We start from the raw sequence: 14,094 nt of genomic DNA on the forward strand, positions 1-14,094 counted from the left end.
TCCCCCCAAGATGGAGCCCCCAACTTGTCCCTTGTGACTTGACCTCTCCTCCTGTTCCCAGGAGGCCTGCTGATCCTCTGGGACTCTGCCCCTCCTGTCCCTTTCCTCTGGTTGTTTGCCCCCAACACCATCCTGTCAGCAGCCTGCGGCTTCAATAAACTCTAAAGACCTGGAATGCGTGGCTCAAGTAAACGTCCATCTCCTTAGCCAGGGATGTTTCTAGGAGGGAAGGACTGGGCTCAGCAATTGACCAAGGAGAGTAGCCACCTCCTTGGGGGGGGGGCGGGGGGCGTGCCACAGTATGACTTAGGGCTCCTCTCCCAAAAGTTCAGCCTCTGTGAACCCCTACACGAGGCTGGTTACCCCAGGTATGGGTGAGGGGTTCAGCTGTCCCCTGCAAGCCACACCACCAACTGCTCCTTTGGATCTCTCTAGAGTCACACAAATGAAGCCACACCCAAGCCTCCAGGCACTGTGCCCCCTGAGCCTGGGTCACCTCGTGAGTCCTGCCTATCGGATGCACAGAGGAACATGAGAGAATCACCTGGAAATAAAATCATTGTGGGGGGCTGAAGGGACATGGGAGCGGGCACTGCCCAGGACCCTCCATAAGGACACAGGGAAACGTCTGTAAAGGCTGCATTAGGTCTCCTTTCACAAAGGGCCATGGATATCAGCTCTCTGTGATGTGGAGAAGACATGGGCACCGCCTTGGTGCACTAGATACCATGGTCAACTGACCATTATCCCCAATGAAGCAAGGATGCCAATGTCCTTGTCCCCATCCCATCCTAGACGTCACTGACTGGGGCACGCCTTCCCTCACTGAGCCCTTCTTGTCGCCCCCAAGCCGCCACCCCACTCCACCCCTGCCTGCATCCATCTGTCCCCAGAATCCTCCCTCCCCCCAGGGCCAGGCTGTTCATCAATGTATTAGCATTCTCCCTGCCCTTTTCCTTCCTAGAAGCTTTGACTGAGTTTTCCTCTCCTCCCTCCTCAGAACAACCGTTTCCACCAATTCCTACGACACTCCTCCATCTCCCATGCCGGGTACCGACCGCCCCACATCCCTGCTCTGGGGACCCCCTGAGGACACATGTCGAGCCAGCGAGTCAGACTGTAGGGACAGATGCGCTCCGTTTCTGTTGAGTAAATGCCTGCTTCTCTCTGTGAGGACTGAGTCCTGAGGGGCAGCTGCCCAGGACTCCCTCCAGCAGCACAGTTGTCTGTCTCTGCCCACTACCTTAGCTGCTGTGCTCCGTGCTGAGACCATTATCTGACAGGAAGGGAGGCAGGGTGTATCTCGGTTCAGGGTCTGAGGGCAGAGCTGTGTTCAGCTACAGCAGCAGGGATAAGATGCAACCGCTCACATCTTAGTGGACGCAGAGAGAAGACAGACAGTGGAGTCAGGTTATGATCCTCAAGTCCCACCCCCTAGGAAGCTACTTCCTCCAGTCAGTCTCCCAAAGGTTCTACATCCTCAAGTCCCCGCCCCCTAAGAAGCTACTTCCTCCAGTCAGTCTCCCAAAGGTTCTACATCCTCAAGTCCCCGCCCCCTAAGAAGCTACTTCCTCCAGTCAGTCTCCCAAAGGTTCTATATCCTCAAGTCCCCGCCCCCTAAGAAGCTACTTCCTCCAGTCAGTCTCCCAAAGGTTCTATATCCTCAAGTCCCCGCCCCCTAAGATGCTACTTCCTCCAGTCAATCTCCCAAATGTTCTACATCCTCAAGTCCCCGCCCCCTAAGAAGCTACTTCCTCCAGTCAGTCTCCCAAAGGTTCTACATCCTCAAGTCCCCGCCCCCTAAGAAGCTACTTCCTCCAGTCAGTCTCCCAAAGGAGGTTCTACATCCTCAAGTCCCGCTCCCTAGGAAGCTACTTCCTCCAGTCAGTCTCCCAAAGGTTCTACATCCTCAAGTCCCGCCCCCTACGAAGCTACTTCCTCCAGTCAATCTCCCAAAGGTTCTGCATCCTCAAGTCCCGCCCCCTAGGAAGCTACTTCCTTCAGTCAGTCTCCCAAAGGTTCTACATCCTCAAGTCCCGCCTCCTAGGAAGCTACTTCCTTCAATCAGTCTCCCAAAGGTTCTACATCCTCAAGTCCCGCTCTCTAGGAAGCTACTTCCTTCAGTCAGTCTCCCAAAGGTTCTACATCCTCAAGTCCCGCCCCCTACGAAGCTACTTCCTCCAGTCAATCTCCCAAAGGTTCTGCATCCTCAAGTCCCGCCCCCTAGGAAGCTACTTCCTTCAGTCAGTCTCCCAAAGGTTCTACATCCTCAAGTCCCGCCCCCTAGGAAGCTACTTCCTTCAATCAGTCTCCCAAAGGTTCTACATCCTCAAGTCCCGCTCTCTAGGAAGCTACTTCCTCCAGTCAATCTCCCAAAGGTTCTACATCCTCAAGTCCCGCCCCCTACGAAGTTACTTCCTCCAGTCAATCTCCCAAAGGTTCTACATCCTCAAGTCCCGCCCCCTAGGAAGCTACTTCCTCCAGTCAATCTCCCAAAGGTTCTACATCCTCAAGTCCCCGCTCCCTAGGAAGCTACTTCCTCCAGTCAATCTCCCAAAGACTCTACATCCTCAAGTTCAGCTCCCTAGGAAGCTACTTCTTCCAGTCACTTTCTATCACCTAAAGGTTCTACAACCTTAGACTCTGGAGCCCGTGGGGACATCACTCATCTAAGTCATGACCCTCGCGATGTCTTAGAGTCTCCTCTCCACAATGTCAGCTCATGCCTGTGTTGGTTTTCCGTAGTCAACCCTTGTAGAAGCGAAGTCACCTACATTGACAAGACAGTGTGGGCGTCTGTGTGGCTTTGGTGACGTGTCAGCTCCCAAATCATGTGCTTATTTTTCTTGAATCGGGTTGTTTGTATTTATATTATTAAAGTGCATGCTCCTCGTGATCCCTGGATACCATACCTATTATTAACATAAATGCTGCAAACCTTCCCGCGGGTGGCTCAGTTCCTCATTTTTCTCAGTATTGAGTCCAATCCTTACTTTCAGCAAAGCCTACATTATTCTTTATCTTCAGTGACTTTTCTTCTAAATAGTCACTTAACTTTTCCACACAGACTATTCCTAGGCTCCTGCTGAGTTCGGAGTGTGAAATGCCAACCTCCTCCTTGTGTTTGCACATTGGGTGCTGACTGGTCGTCCTGTGGTGGGAGGTTGTGGAATGTCTGTGTTTTCCAGTGGGGAGCAACAGAGGACTGGAAGACTCCGTCTTCATCTGGCAGCATCTTGAGTCACCTTTTGATGGCCTGAGTCATCCCAGCTCCCTGAAGACGTGTCCCTTTGCTTTGCACCTCCTCAACCTGCCACCTACTGACTGCGTGAGGGTGGGACAATTCTGGAGTCCAGTCCAGGCTAGTTTTTTTTGTGGCTTACTGTTAACTCCTCATACACACAGGTCTTTGGAATGTCTAATGGAAGTTCTCTGATCTCGTTTGCCTTTCCCGGGTTTGGTTGGCCACTCTCGGTCTTTAATGCATCCCAGAGATTTTAGAGCCATTCCATCAAATGTGACAGCAAAATTCTGCTAGGATTTTAACTGAGATTTCATTAAACCTATAGAGCCATTAGAAAGGATCAGATGTTTGAAGCTGTGCTTTTGGGTCCATGAACATGGTATACCTCTCTAGTCAATCATCTGGAATTTCTCTAATCTCTTCTAGAAATACTTTATCGTTGTATCTTACACATATTTTCATTATATCTGTTATTTCCTTTTTTATTACAGATTTATTTATTTATTTATTTATTTGTTTATTTATTTATTTATTTATTATATGTGAGTACACTGTAGCTGTCTTCAGACACTCTAAAAAAGGGCATCAGATCTCATTACAGATGGTTATGAGCTACCATGTGGTTGCAGGCATTTGAACTCTCAGGACCTCTGGAAGAGCAGTCGGTGCTCTAACCACTGAGCTATCTCTCCTGCCCTATTATTCCATTTTAAATGCTTTAGTTGATTGCTTGCTTATTCATCTCCCTGACGCTCAAATTTTTTATTTATTTTTATGTTTGTTTGTTTATTCATTGAGACAGGATCTTACTATATATCCCTGGCTGTCCTGGACCTGGCTATGTAGACCAGGCTGGCCTTGAATTCATAGAGCCTATCTGCCTATGTGTCCTGATGATGAGATTAAAGGTGTGCACCGTGGCACCTCTCCATCTCCTACGTGTGATTGCAACTGTATAGAAATACAGTTCATTTCCTGACATGAGGTGGGGGTGAGGCATGTCTCATCCTTGTGTTCTCGGGCACTGTGAGATTGGCAGCATTTCTCCCATAAAGGCCAAGAATCTGATTGTGGGGCCATGAGGAATCAGTGGTTTCTTTATGTATTCATTAGGGTTTTACTGCTGTGAACAGACACCATGACCAAGGCAACTCTTATAAAGGACAACATTTAATTGGAGCTGGCTTACAGGTTCAGAGGTTCAGTCCATTATCATCAAGGCGGGAGCATGGCAGCATCCAGGCAGGCATGGTGCAGGAGGAGCTGAGAGTTCTACATCTTCATCTGAAGGCTGCTAGCAGAATACTGGCTTCCAGGCAGCTAGGATGAGGGTCTTAAAGCCCACACCCACAGTGACACACCTACTCCAGCAAGGCCACGCCTACTCTATCAAGGCCACACCTCCCAATAGTGCCAGTCCTGGACCAAGCATATCCAAACCATGACACTATGTCAAAGACCTTGGATGGTTACACATCTCTGCCCAAGCCATCTCTACAGACTCTGCCATCTTCTAGAGGGTAGGCAGAGAACAAGCCTCTGGGGACCCCTGCCCACATCAGGCACCACCCCTGTACTGCTCCCAACTGGCTGGGAATCTAGACAGTAGCCTCCATTGCGTAAAGAACTGAAGAGGAAGTTTCACTCAGTGTGGACCAGTCTCCGTGCTCTCAGGCCTCAGGCCGCCCACCAATGGCTACCCGAAGATGTGACATGTCAGGGTGGGGCAGGGTCGCTCATGCCTGCATCGACTTCTTCCTTCCTGCGTATGTGGACTTCAACAAGTGTATTAGCACCTGGACCAGGGTGGTGCTATCCCCACCATCAGAGCAGGCTAAGGCATTTCCCATAGAGGGGGTTCAGGAGCTATTTTAGTTCTGGACCCAGGCACTGCGGGCCACACACTGAGCTTGTGATGGGTGCCAGGTACATGGACACCTACTGCCAAGACACCTGCCTATCCTAGAACTTGAAAATGGGAGCATCCCTTCCCGCCTTCACCCTCTGCAAGCTGAGTCCACCTGATGGTCGCTGGAGTAGAGTCAGGACCATCCCAGCATGCCAACACAGTCTCATCCAAAACAAGATTCCGGGTTGCTAAAGACATCACAGACTTCCCAGTGTGCCCCACCACAGTGTGTTTGTCCTCCAGTTACAGCCTAAACCCTCCCACACACTGAAGGTCTCTGCATTTAGACCCACAGGTAGGGAGAGGTCTGCTCACAGCCGCATGGCCCAGATCTGATTCCAGTCGCTAGCACACACTCGCACCGCTAAACAAGGGACAGTGGCAGACCACAGGGGAGCTGAGGCAGCACTTGGCAGGCACCTGAAGAGGTGTCACCTGAGCTGCTGGGGGAGGAAGGCAGCATGGAAGGGCCTGCTCAGGTTTGATTGATATGATATAAAGAAGCCGCAGTTACCAAGCAAGGTGATGGGGGAGCTGTTCCCTGAACTAACACAAATAGAATGCAAAGGATTTATGAGCAAAAGGAGAGTTATAAGATACCAATGAGGACAATGGGAATCTACACAGGTTTAGTCTGCATCTTTATTGCTCAGAAGGTTCAAGTGTATTCAAATGAGAGACATGGAGAGGGCAGGGGCAGAAAGAGGAGGGCACTGACATGGCCTGTGTGTACATTTTTCTGTGATCTCTGCCTCCTCAGCACTCACTTGGGGACAGGATCAGCAGCTGGACTTCTGGCCACAGGAGGCCTGTCTGGAGCAGGCAGGGTGGCACAGCAGAGACACACAGGAGGCTGGGCGACAGCAGCTGGGCTGGCAGGAGGAGGCACAGCAGGAGGAGGTGGGCACACAGCAGGCAGGTCTGCACACAGGGCGACACAGCAGGGACACACTGGAGCAGGGCTTGCAGCACACAGGCTTGCAGCACACAGGAGCACAGCAGGAGGGCTGGCAGCAGGAGGAGGAGGAGCCAGAGCAGATGGGGGTGCAGCACACAGGCTTGCAGCAGACAGGCACACAGCAGGAGGGCTGGCAGCATGAGGACTGGCAGTTAGACTGCTGGCAGCATGATCCAGAGCAGATGGGTGTGCAGCAGACAGGCTTGCAGCAAAGGGTCACACAGCAGGGCTGCTGGCAGGGGGAACAGGTGCAGCAAGCTGGCTGGCAGCTAGACTGCTGGCAGCATGAGGGTGTGCAGCAGGAGGATTGGCAGCAGGGGCTGGACACACAGCTCACTGGGGTGCAGACGAGGGTCAGGCAGGGGGCTGGGGCACAGCAGCTTGGGGCACAGCAAGGAACACAGCAGCTGGGGGCACAGCAGCTGGACTGGCAGCAGCTGGGTTGACAGCAGCTAGACTGGCAGCAGCTGGGGGCACAGCAGCAGGGCTCACAGCAGCTCTCTGGGCAGTCGTCCACCTGCCAGGAGGAGCTGGTGCAAGCGTCAGAGCAGACGGACCTGGTGGAGGCGGCCATGGCAGGGTTGGGTGGAGGAGAGTGGGTGTGTACTGAGTGAGTGTGTGTGAGTATGTGTGTATGTGAGGCACTGAGCCCTTGGCTTTTATTCTCCTCCGTGGCTGGCTCCTTCCTTGTTTGCTGATGCAGCCGTCTCATTAACACCGTTCCCTGTTTAGCCGACAACTGTCTCTCACCTTGTAAACATCCTGAGAATATGTGTATCTGTTGGTCTTCCTGACCTCTGCGTGACCCCACACCGAGCTGGACAGGATGCGTCTTTGCAAACAGGTACCTCAGAGGCTGTGTGCCAAACGTCCCTCATCTCCACTCCCTCATCTCCACTCCCTCGGACGACACCAGAGACAGCCATGGGTTGCCCTGCCAGGGGCCCTGTGGGACCTGTTTCTAGAATCGGTTCTCAGTGCAGATTGTCTCTGAGGCTCACCATCAATATGCCTAAGTGATGTCCAGGGACTGTGACAGATTGTCGCAGACCCTAAACTTGGACTCATGTGCAGCCTTATAGTGTGGTGGGCCATGCCCCATAGCAAGGGTCACCCCCGTAGCAAGGGTCACCCTCACAGCAGCTGCACTGGGCATGCTAGTATTTTGGGAGAGCTTCCCCTCCAGTAGAAGAAGCCACACCTCACAAGCTGTCCCTAGATAGGGCTTCCTGAGCAAGATGAGGCTCCACGGCCAAGGAAAAACTCAGGCACTCGGTCTTAAATGTGGTCTCAATGGCCACATAAGCGAGGAGAGGATCTGCCCAAAGGAACCATTACGGTTTGGCACAACTTTGATAATGCTCTGCCGAGCCAGGTTTGCTATAACAGATCTCCCAACGCACAGGCTATGAAGCAAATCTGTGTTATTTTGAGTCACACAGCAACAGGGGATACACACATGGACACATCTAGAATTCTATTAGTTGTTAAAAGACACAAATCTTTACGGGGTTACATAAAAGGAAATTCTTGAATTAAGCTCGAAATATGTGGTGGGTCAGATATGATAGTTTGTGTTGTTAAACTCTCTAAGTGTAGAGACACATTTATGCATACATATACATATTATATGCATATATAGAGGATAAATAGATAATAAGTAAAGGATGGGTGGAGGGGTAAGCAATGGTTCCATAGATAGTTGAATGGATAGATAAATGCATGGATGGGTGAATAGATATATAAATGAGCAAGTAGATGAATGGATGTGGTAATATATAGGTGGATGGATGGGTGGATGGATGGATGGATGGATGGATGGGGTAATATATAGATGAGTAGATAGATGGGTGGATGGATAGATGGATGGATGGATGGATGGGTGAAGGGGTAGGTGGAGGGATGAATGGGTAGGTAGCTGGATGGGTACATGGGTAGATGGATGAGTGGTTTGGTGAGTGGGAGGCTGGGGATGGATGGATGGATGGATGGATACAAGGTGGATAGAAGGAAGGATAGATGGAATGAAGGAAGAAAAAGATGGATGGGGAGATGGATGGATGAGCAGATAGGTGTGTGGATGAGTGGATGGTTAGATGAATGATAGGCAAAAAGTCAGTCCTTACCATATGTGGATTCTGATTTTTATTTTCTTACATTTATCTCCATCCCAAAATCTACTTGTGATCTTACTGTGGCCATCCATGGATATGCACAGAGCAGGGAACCTTGAGTAGAAGGTAATAATAAGTCTCTGACATCTAGTTTTGACTCATCTTGAAAACAAACCTCATCAGGGTCTCCTGGGCACCGCGTTTTCAGGGGCTGTGCTGTCACCTCGCCAGGGAACACCCCTGACTGGGGCTGAAGCCCCGCGTGCTGTGATGGTGGCTCTGCAGGGCTCCTCACAGACAGTCAACAAGCTCAGGCCTAGCTCTGCTGCTGCTGTGGGGCCAGTGGTAATGAGTCCGCCACCTGGATGGCTCAAGGACCACTGGGCAGAAGCACATCAGACAAGCTTCTGTGTGGCACTTGTGATGACCAGAGAGGCTCATGGGAACCCCAGCAGCAACTGGTCAGATAAATCACTCAGGTCGCAACCACTTGGATGAGGAGAATGGGCTCTGAAGATGTGCAGTGCGCATGTGTGTGCATACATGTAGCGAGACACTGGTTAGCACTGCCTTCAGATGAAACCTAACCTCTTCTGCACTGGGCTCTGTGTACCTATGAGACTCAGCTTTAAAGCAGTGGCTATAGACACTCATCCCAGTGCTTGAGTGGCAGGGCTGAATGACTGGTGAGCAGGCTGGAGAGCACTGAACAGGGAGCCCTGTGGTTCCTGGCCCATGCTGTGCTCCCGAGGTTTTGATGGAGCAACGCACTTTATGCTCCTTGGGGTTAGAACCTGAGAGGCAGATTTTCAGGATGAGTCAAAATGGCTGGAAACCGATAGCCATCTTTTTGTTTGTTTGTTTGTTTTTTCCAAGACAGGGTTTCCCTGGCTGTCCTGGAACTCACTCTGTAGACCAGGCTGGCCTCGAACTCTGAAATCTGCCTGCCTCTGCCTCCAAGTGCTGGGATTAAAGGCGTGCACCACCACTGCCCGGCCCGATAGCCTTCTTGAGCAGCCGTAAGGACAGAGAGGACGGCAGGCATAGAGCAGAGCAGATGGAGTCATAGCACAGTACAGAGAGGGGCAGGAGCTGAGGAGACACTATAGGGATGGTAGTTAGCCCTCAACTCAGTGGCCTTGGATGAGTCCCTGAAAACTACTGGCCTCTGGATGCTGCCACAAAGTGACAACTGTCTTCATGCAGAGCTGGGCTCTGGGAGGGGTACGAGGCTGAGGACATCGACCCCCTGGCACTGATTCTTGCAGAGGGAGCAAGTGTCACCATGGCTGGGTGACATTCTGCAGCCCACCTCTGATACCCCAACCTCACTGCTCACAGAGCCTCACCTCACCCCCCAATGCTCTGTCACCAATCCCAGCACCACCAGCTGGCAGAAAGCGGATCTGACAACAACATCCCAGACAAACAAACACCCCGATGACAGCCACAGGGCTCACCAACAAGGAAGGGAGGGCAAGCCAAAACAGCACAGGGGGATAAAAGCCGACAGTGCAGTCCTTCACACACACACTCACTCACTCATTCACACGCTCACAAGCTCGACCCCAACCCAGCCCTGCCATGGCCGCCTCCACCAGGTCCGTCTGCTCTGATGCTTGCACCAGCTCCTCCTGGCAGGTGGACGACTGCCCAGAGAGCTGCTGTGAGCCCTGCTGCTGTGCCCCCAGCTGCTGCCAGTCCAGCTGCTGTGCCCCCAGCTGCTGTGTTCCTTGCTGTGCCCCCAGCTGCTGTGCCCCAGCCTCCTGCCTGACCCTCGTCTGCACCCCAGTGAGCTGTGTGTCCAGCCCCTGCTGCCAATCCTCCTGCTGCACACCCTCATGCTGCCAACAGTCTAGCTGCCAGCCAGCTTGCTGCACCTGCTCCCCCTGCCAGCAGCCCTGCTGTGTGACCCTTTGCTGCAAGCCTGTCTGCTGCACACCCATCTGCTCTGGATCATGCTGCCAGCAGTCTAGCTGTCAGTCCTCCTGCTGCCAGCCCTCCTGCTGTGTGCCTGTCTGCTGCAAGCCTGTGTGCTGCACCCCCATCTGCTCTGGCTCCTCCTCCTGCTGTGCTCCTGTGTGCTGCAAGCCTGTGTGCTGCAAGCCCTGCTCCAGCGTGTCCCTGCTTTGTCGCCCTGTGTGCAGACCTGCCTGCTGTGTGCCCACCTCCTCCTGCTGTGCCTCCTGCTGCCAGCCCAGCTGCTGTCGCCCAGCCTCCTGTGTGTCCCTGCTGTGCCGCCCTGCCTGCTCCAGACAGGCCTGCTGAGGCCTCTCCTTGGGCTGGAAATCCAGTCACTGAATGGATGCTGTTGTCAGCCTGGAGCATGGGAGCTCCCTCTCAGATGACCCCCTGGCTTCTCTGCTATTAGCCAGGACTGTCTACCTTGCTTCTCCAGGGTCTTGGCTGTCACTGGGTCACCCTCCCTCCCTTTGGAAGAAGCCCCATCTCTATCAGCCAGCCCTGTGTGTCTCAAAGCAGAAGCTTTCTGAAGCCTGACTCTTAGTCACCTTCCTAGGTCTGTGACAGGGCTTAGCTGTTCTCCGGAGCGGTCAGCCTCTCACCCCTTCCCCGCTCAGGTGCACCCATCAAACTACAATAAACTCTTGACAGACTTGACCAAGCTTGTCTCAACGCTCATATAACAATGCTTGAGTTCCCTCTGGCTCCTCCTCACAAGGGCTCTGAGCCTGTCCCCTTCCATGGTGTCAGGATCTGGCCTTCCTTGTCCGTAGTTATGTCCAAGGGATTCAGTTGTGTTCAGTTCTGAAAGTCACATTTATCCAGGGGATGGCTTTGGCTACTGTCACTCCCCCTAAACTTCCCCATCCTGGTTGGTGATAACCTGGGAGACGTTCTGTGTAGAGAACTTGGGTCTTGGAGGTTCCCACCATACTGTCTCCCTGGGCTATGGTCTTTATAAAAAACAGCATGGTTGGATACCTGCTTTCCTGAGGGATTGTGGGATTTTGGTGCATGTTAAGGGTGTTTGGTGATCAGACTACAGAAATTCTGGTCACAAGTCTAAAAGCACACCCTGTTAGGTGTGCTTGGGGCATCTATCCTTTTTAGGGGGTGGGGCACATCCCCTGGAGAGCCCCAGTTCTCTTCTTCCCAGGGGTTGGCCCAAAGCTCCTTTTCTTGGCTGGGGACAGCATCCCTGGCCTGCAGCCATGGCCTGATCCAACCTGTTGCAGTTCGAGTCACGCAGCGGTATCTTGACACTAAATTGATGGCAATTATCTGCCACCTCCAGACCACAGCTCCTTCTGTTCTTTGCTATAGCACCACAGAGGCCTGGGTGTGGAGGAGGAAGACATGCCCTAGAAAGAGACTCTGGGCCCAGAAGGGAATCTCACAGTCTTAAGCCCCTGAGACATCTCAAGTCCTGGGCCCTGCCGGTGACAGCTACCTTCACAAAGAGTGTGTAACTGATAAAGGCCCCAAATTCTGAATTTAAGTAAGACAAAAATGAACCAGCAAGATGGTCCTGAGTATTTATAGAGATGCCCTGTGGACAAAAGTCACACAAGATGGCTGATCCCACCTGTGACAAGAAGACATAAATGAAGAAGAGACAGCTGGCACCCTCAGGCTGGCAAGCGGCCAGCTGTCATTGCAGCCACCAAGGACGGTCACTGTGGGGCCAAAGCACACAGACTGATAGAGAAACTCCTCCCCACTGACACCTGCAGGGAGGGAGAGGGCCATTGCAGCTCTAAAATCTACAATGCCTCTCTGAGAACACTCAGGGATGAGCAAAAGGATGCTGTCCACTACAGAGGCTCCCTCGGGATCCTGGGAACTGTGGTTCCTAGGAAGCCGGGCAGATCAGCAAACGCTGAGATACGTCATCCCGGCTGCGGAGCTCCTGTGTGCTTGGTGCATTAGGTTCTGTACCGTCTGCTGCTGATAATTTGTAATAAAATACTAAGAAAGACATTGAGACACCACTCTTCTGAACCACAGTTAATAAAACAAACCCATCATCATAAAAAAAGAAAGTCACCTTTGGGAAATATAAAAAATGCATTCTCTCCAGCAAACTCAAAAAAACATGCTGGTTTCTAAGAACACAGTGAATGTGGAAGAGTTAGAACTCTGAACAAAATGAAATCCTTAGGTAATATAAAATGAACAAGATTGGAAGTAACTACAAGTTCGACCCTTGAAATCACAAGAGCTTCCAAATGAATTTTCATAGAGGGAAATTTTCAATTTTACAAGATAACTGGGGAGACCCAAGTACTGGCTATGTATCGACTTGACACAGACTGGAGTTATCACAAAGAAGCCTCCCTTGAGGAAATGCTTCCATGAGATCCAGCTGTAAGCACTAATTTTCTCAATTAGTGATCAAGGGGGGAGGGCCCCTTGTGGGTGATGCCATCCCTGGGCTGGTAGTCCTGGGTTCTATAAGGGAGCAGGCTGAGCAAGCCAGGGGAAGCAAGCCAGTAAGGAACATCCCTCCATGGCCTCTGCATCAGCGCCTGCTTCCTGACCTGCTTGAGTTCCAGTCCTGACTTCCTTCGGTGATGAACAGCAATGCGGAAGTGTAAGCAGAATAAACCCTTTCCTCCCCAACTTGCTTCTTGCCCATGATGTTTTGTCCAGGAATAGAAACCCTGACTAAGACAGTCCAGAAATTAATGAAGTATTGAGTTTGTTCCCCTGGAGCTCATATTTTTCTCAAATTGCAGCTTTCTGGACAATCCTCTCTCTGTCCCTGGCTTCCAGAACCAACCCCATCTTTTTGTGGCATCGCCCTATTGCCCACCAGCCAGAGCCTCCCGGACTCATCAGATTTATTCCACGGGAGCAGAAGTGGCCTGCCACCAACTACCTGATCAATTTGCACAGTAGGCCCTCCCCACCCGCTTTTCTCTCCATGTGACTATTTTGACTGAAATGACTTGACTCCGCAGGGTACAGGTCTATTCTCCCACAAACTGGACAAGGCAAAGGCAAACACGCCACGTATCTCAGCATGGTGGCCACGTCTTCCAGGATACACTGAAACCCGCTCTGATGGGTAGCATAGATCCTGGGATGCTGTGTAGGCCACCGTGGCCTGGGGAAGAACCTGTTTGGGTGGTTTTTTGTTTGTTTGTTTTTTGTTTGTTTTTTTCCGAGACAGGGTTTCTCTGTGTAGCCCTGGCTGTCCTGGAACTCACTTTGTAGACCAGGCTGGCCTCGAACTCAGAAATCCACCTGCCTCTGCCTCCCAAGTGCTGGGATTAAAGGCGTGCCCCACCACCACCTGAGGAAGAACCTGAACCAGACTCTTTTTGACTCTTCCTGCTGTGGGTTCTGCCCACATAGGCGTCTCTGACCTCGTGGTTGAGAAGATGTCACCCCACTGGCCATGTCTGCAGGCTGGTGGCCTCTCCAGGCCATGCTGACTGGTCATCTCAAGTGGCTCACTTTAAGCATGGTTAGGAGACTGAGCCACTCTGTGGCCTCTCAGGGGGCTCCTGTATCCCTCAGCATCGGGCTATCTGTCTAAGACGCCCCTCTACACCCACCAGGATAACGTAAGACCACCAGGGAGCTCTCCCAAGCCTTGAGTCAAATGAAAGCAAACCTTTAAAACACACACACACACAAACACCCCCACACACACACACATAAACAATAATGCAAATAAATAAGGATGCACTTCCAATTCAGAAAAGATGAACTAGTGGGACCCCCAAAGCAGTCCAAGGAAACAAATGATGAAGCTTGGGGACACTTAGGGGACAGTCTGGGAAGGTGTAATGACAGAACAGGCAAACAAGTACAAACAGAAGGAGCAATTAGCTCCAGGATGGAAAAACCAAACTAAAATGATCGCAGAGATTAAACCTGTCCACCCTAGTTTGAAACA

The 14,094-nt window shown here is 51.8% G+C and overlaps 3 protein-coding genes across 6 annotated transcripts in view; 1 reads left to right on the top strand and 2 right to left on the bottom strand.

Annotated features, from left to right (window-relative positions):
* The window catches only part of Tspear (thrombospondin type laminin G domain and EAR repeats), a 178,522-nt gene that overhangs the window by 59,854 nt on the left and 104,574 nt on the right, over positions 1-14,094 (bottom strand). The gene's annotated exons all lie outside the window — the stretch shown is intronic.
* LOC127669659 (keratin-associated protein 10-3-like) lies at positions 5,933-6,685 on the bottom strand. Of its 3 annotated transcripts, none has more exons than XM_052163816.1 (2): positions 6,597-6,685; positions 5,933-6,509 (listed from the first exon to the last, which is right to left on the bottom strand). In XM_052163816.1, the coding sequence occupies exons 1-2, from the start codon at positions 6,683-6,685 to the stop codon at positions 5,933-5,935; spliced, it is 666 nt and encodes a 221-aa protein (XP_052019776.1). The 3 variants fall into 3 exon arrangements, with proteins under 3 accessions (XP_052019776.1, XP_052019777.1, XP_052019775.1); XM_052163817.1 differs by having other exon boundaries at positions 5,933-6,477; positions 6,580-6,685; XM_052163815.1 differs by having other exon boundaries at positions 5,933-6,477; positions 6,520-6,685.
* Positions 9,810-10,493, top strand: LOC127669667 (keratin-associated protein 10-1-like). Of its 2 annotated transcripts, XM_052163831.1 has the most exons (2): positions 9,810-9,915; positions 9,988-10,493. In XM_052163831.1, the coding sequence occupies exons 1-2, from the start codon at positions 9,810-9,812 to the stop codon at positions 10,491-10,493; spliced, it is 612 nt and encodes a 203-aa protein (XP_052019791.1). The 2 variants fall into 2 exon arrangements, with proteins under 2 accessions (XP_052019791.1, XP_052019790.1); XM_052163830.1 differs by having other exon boundaries at positions 9,810-10,493.

The sequence above is a fragment of the Apodemus sylvaticus genome, chromosome 19 (genome assembly GCF_947179515.1).
Source record: "Apodemus sylvaticus chromosome 19, mApoSyl1.1, whole genome shotgun sequence".
NCBI lineage: Eukaryota > Metazoa > Chordata > Mammalia > Rodentia > Muridae > Apodemus > Apodemus sylvaticus.

Coding starts and splice junctions, on each gene's coding strand:
- LOC127669659 (XM_052163815.1), bottom strand. CDS start 6,685: ATGGCCGCCTCCACCAGGTCCGTCTGCTCTGACGCTTGCACCAGCTCC. Junction 6,478..6,519: donor GTCCAGCTGCTGTGCCCCCA/GCTGCTGTGTTC, acceptor GCTGTGCCCCAG/CCCCCTGCCTGACCCTCGTC.
- LOC127669667 (XM_052163830.1), top strand. CDS start 9,810: ATGGCCGCCTCCACCAGGTCCGTCTGCTCTGATGCTTGCACCAGCTCC.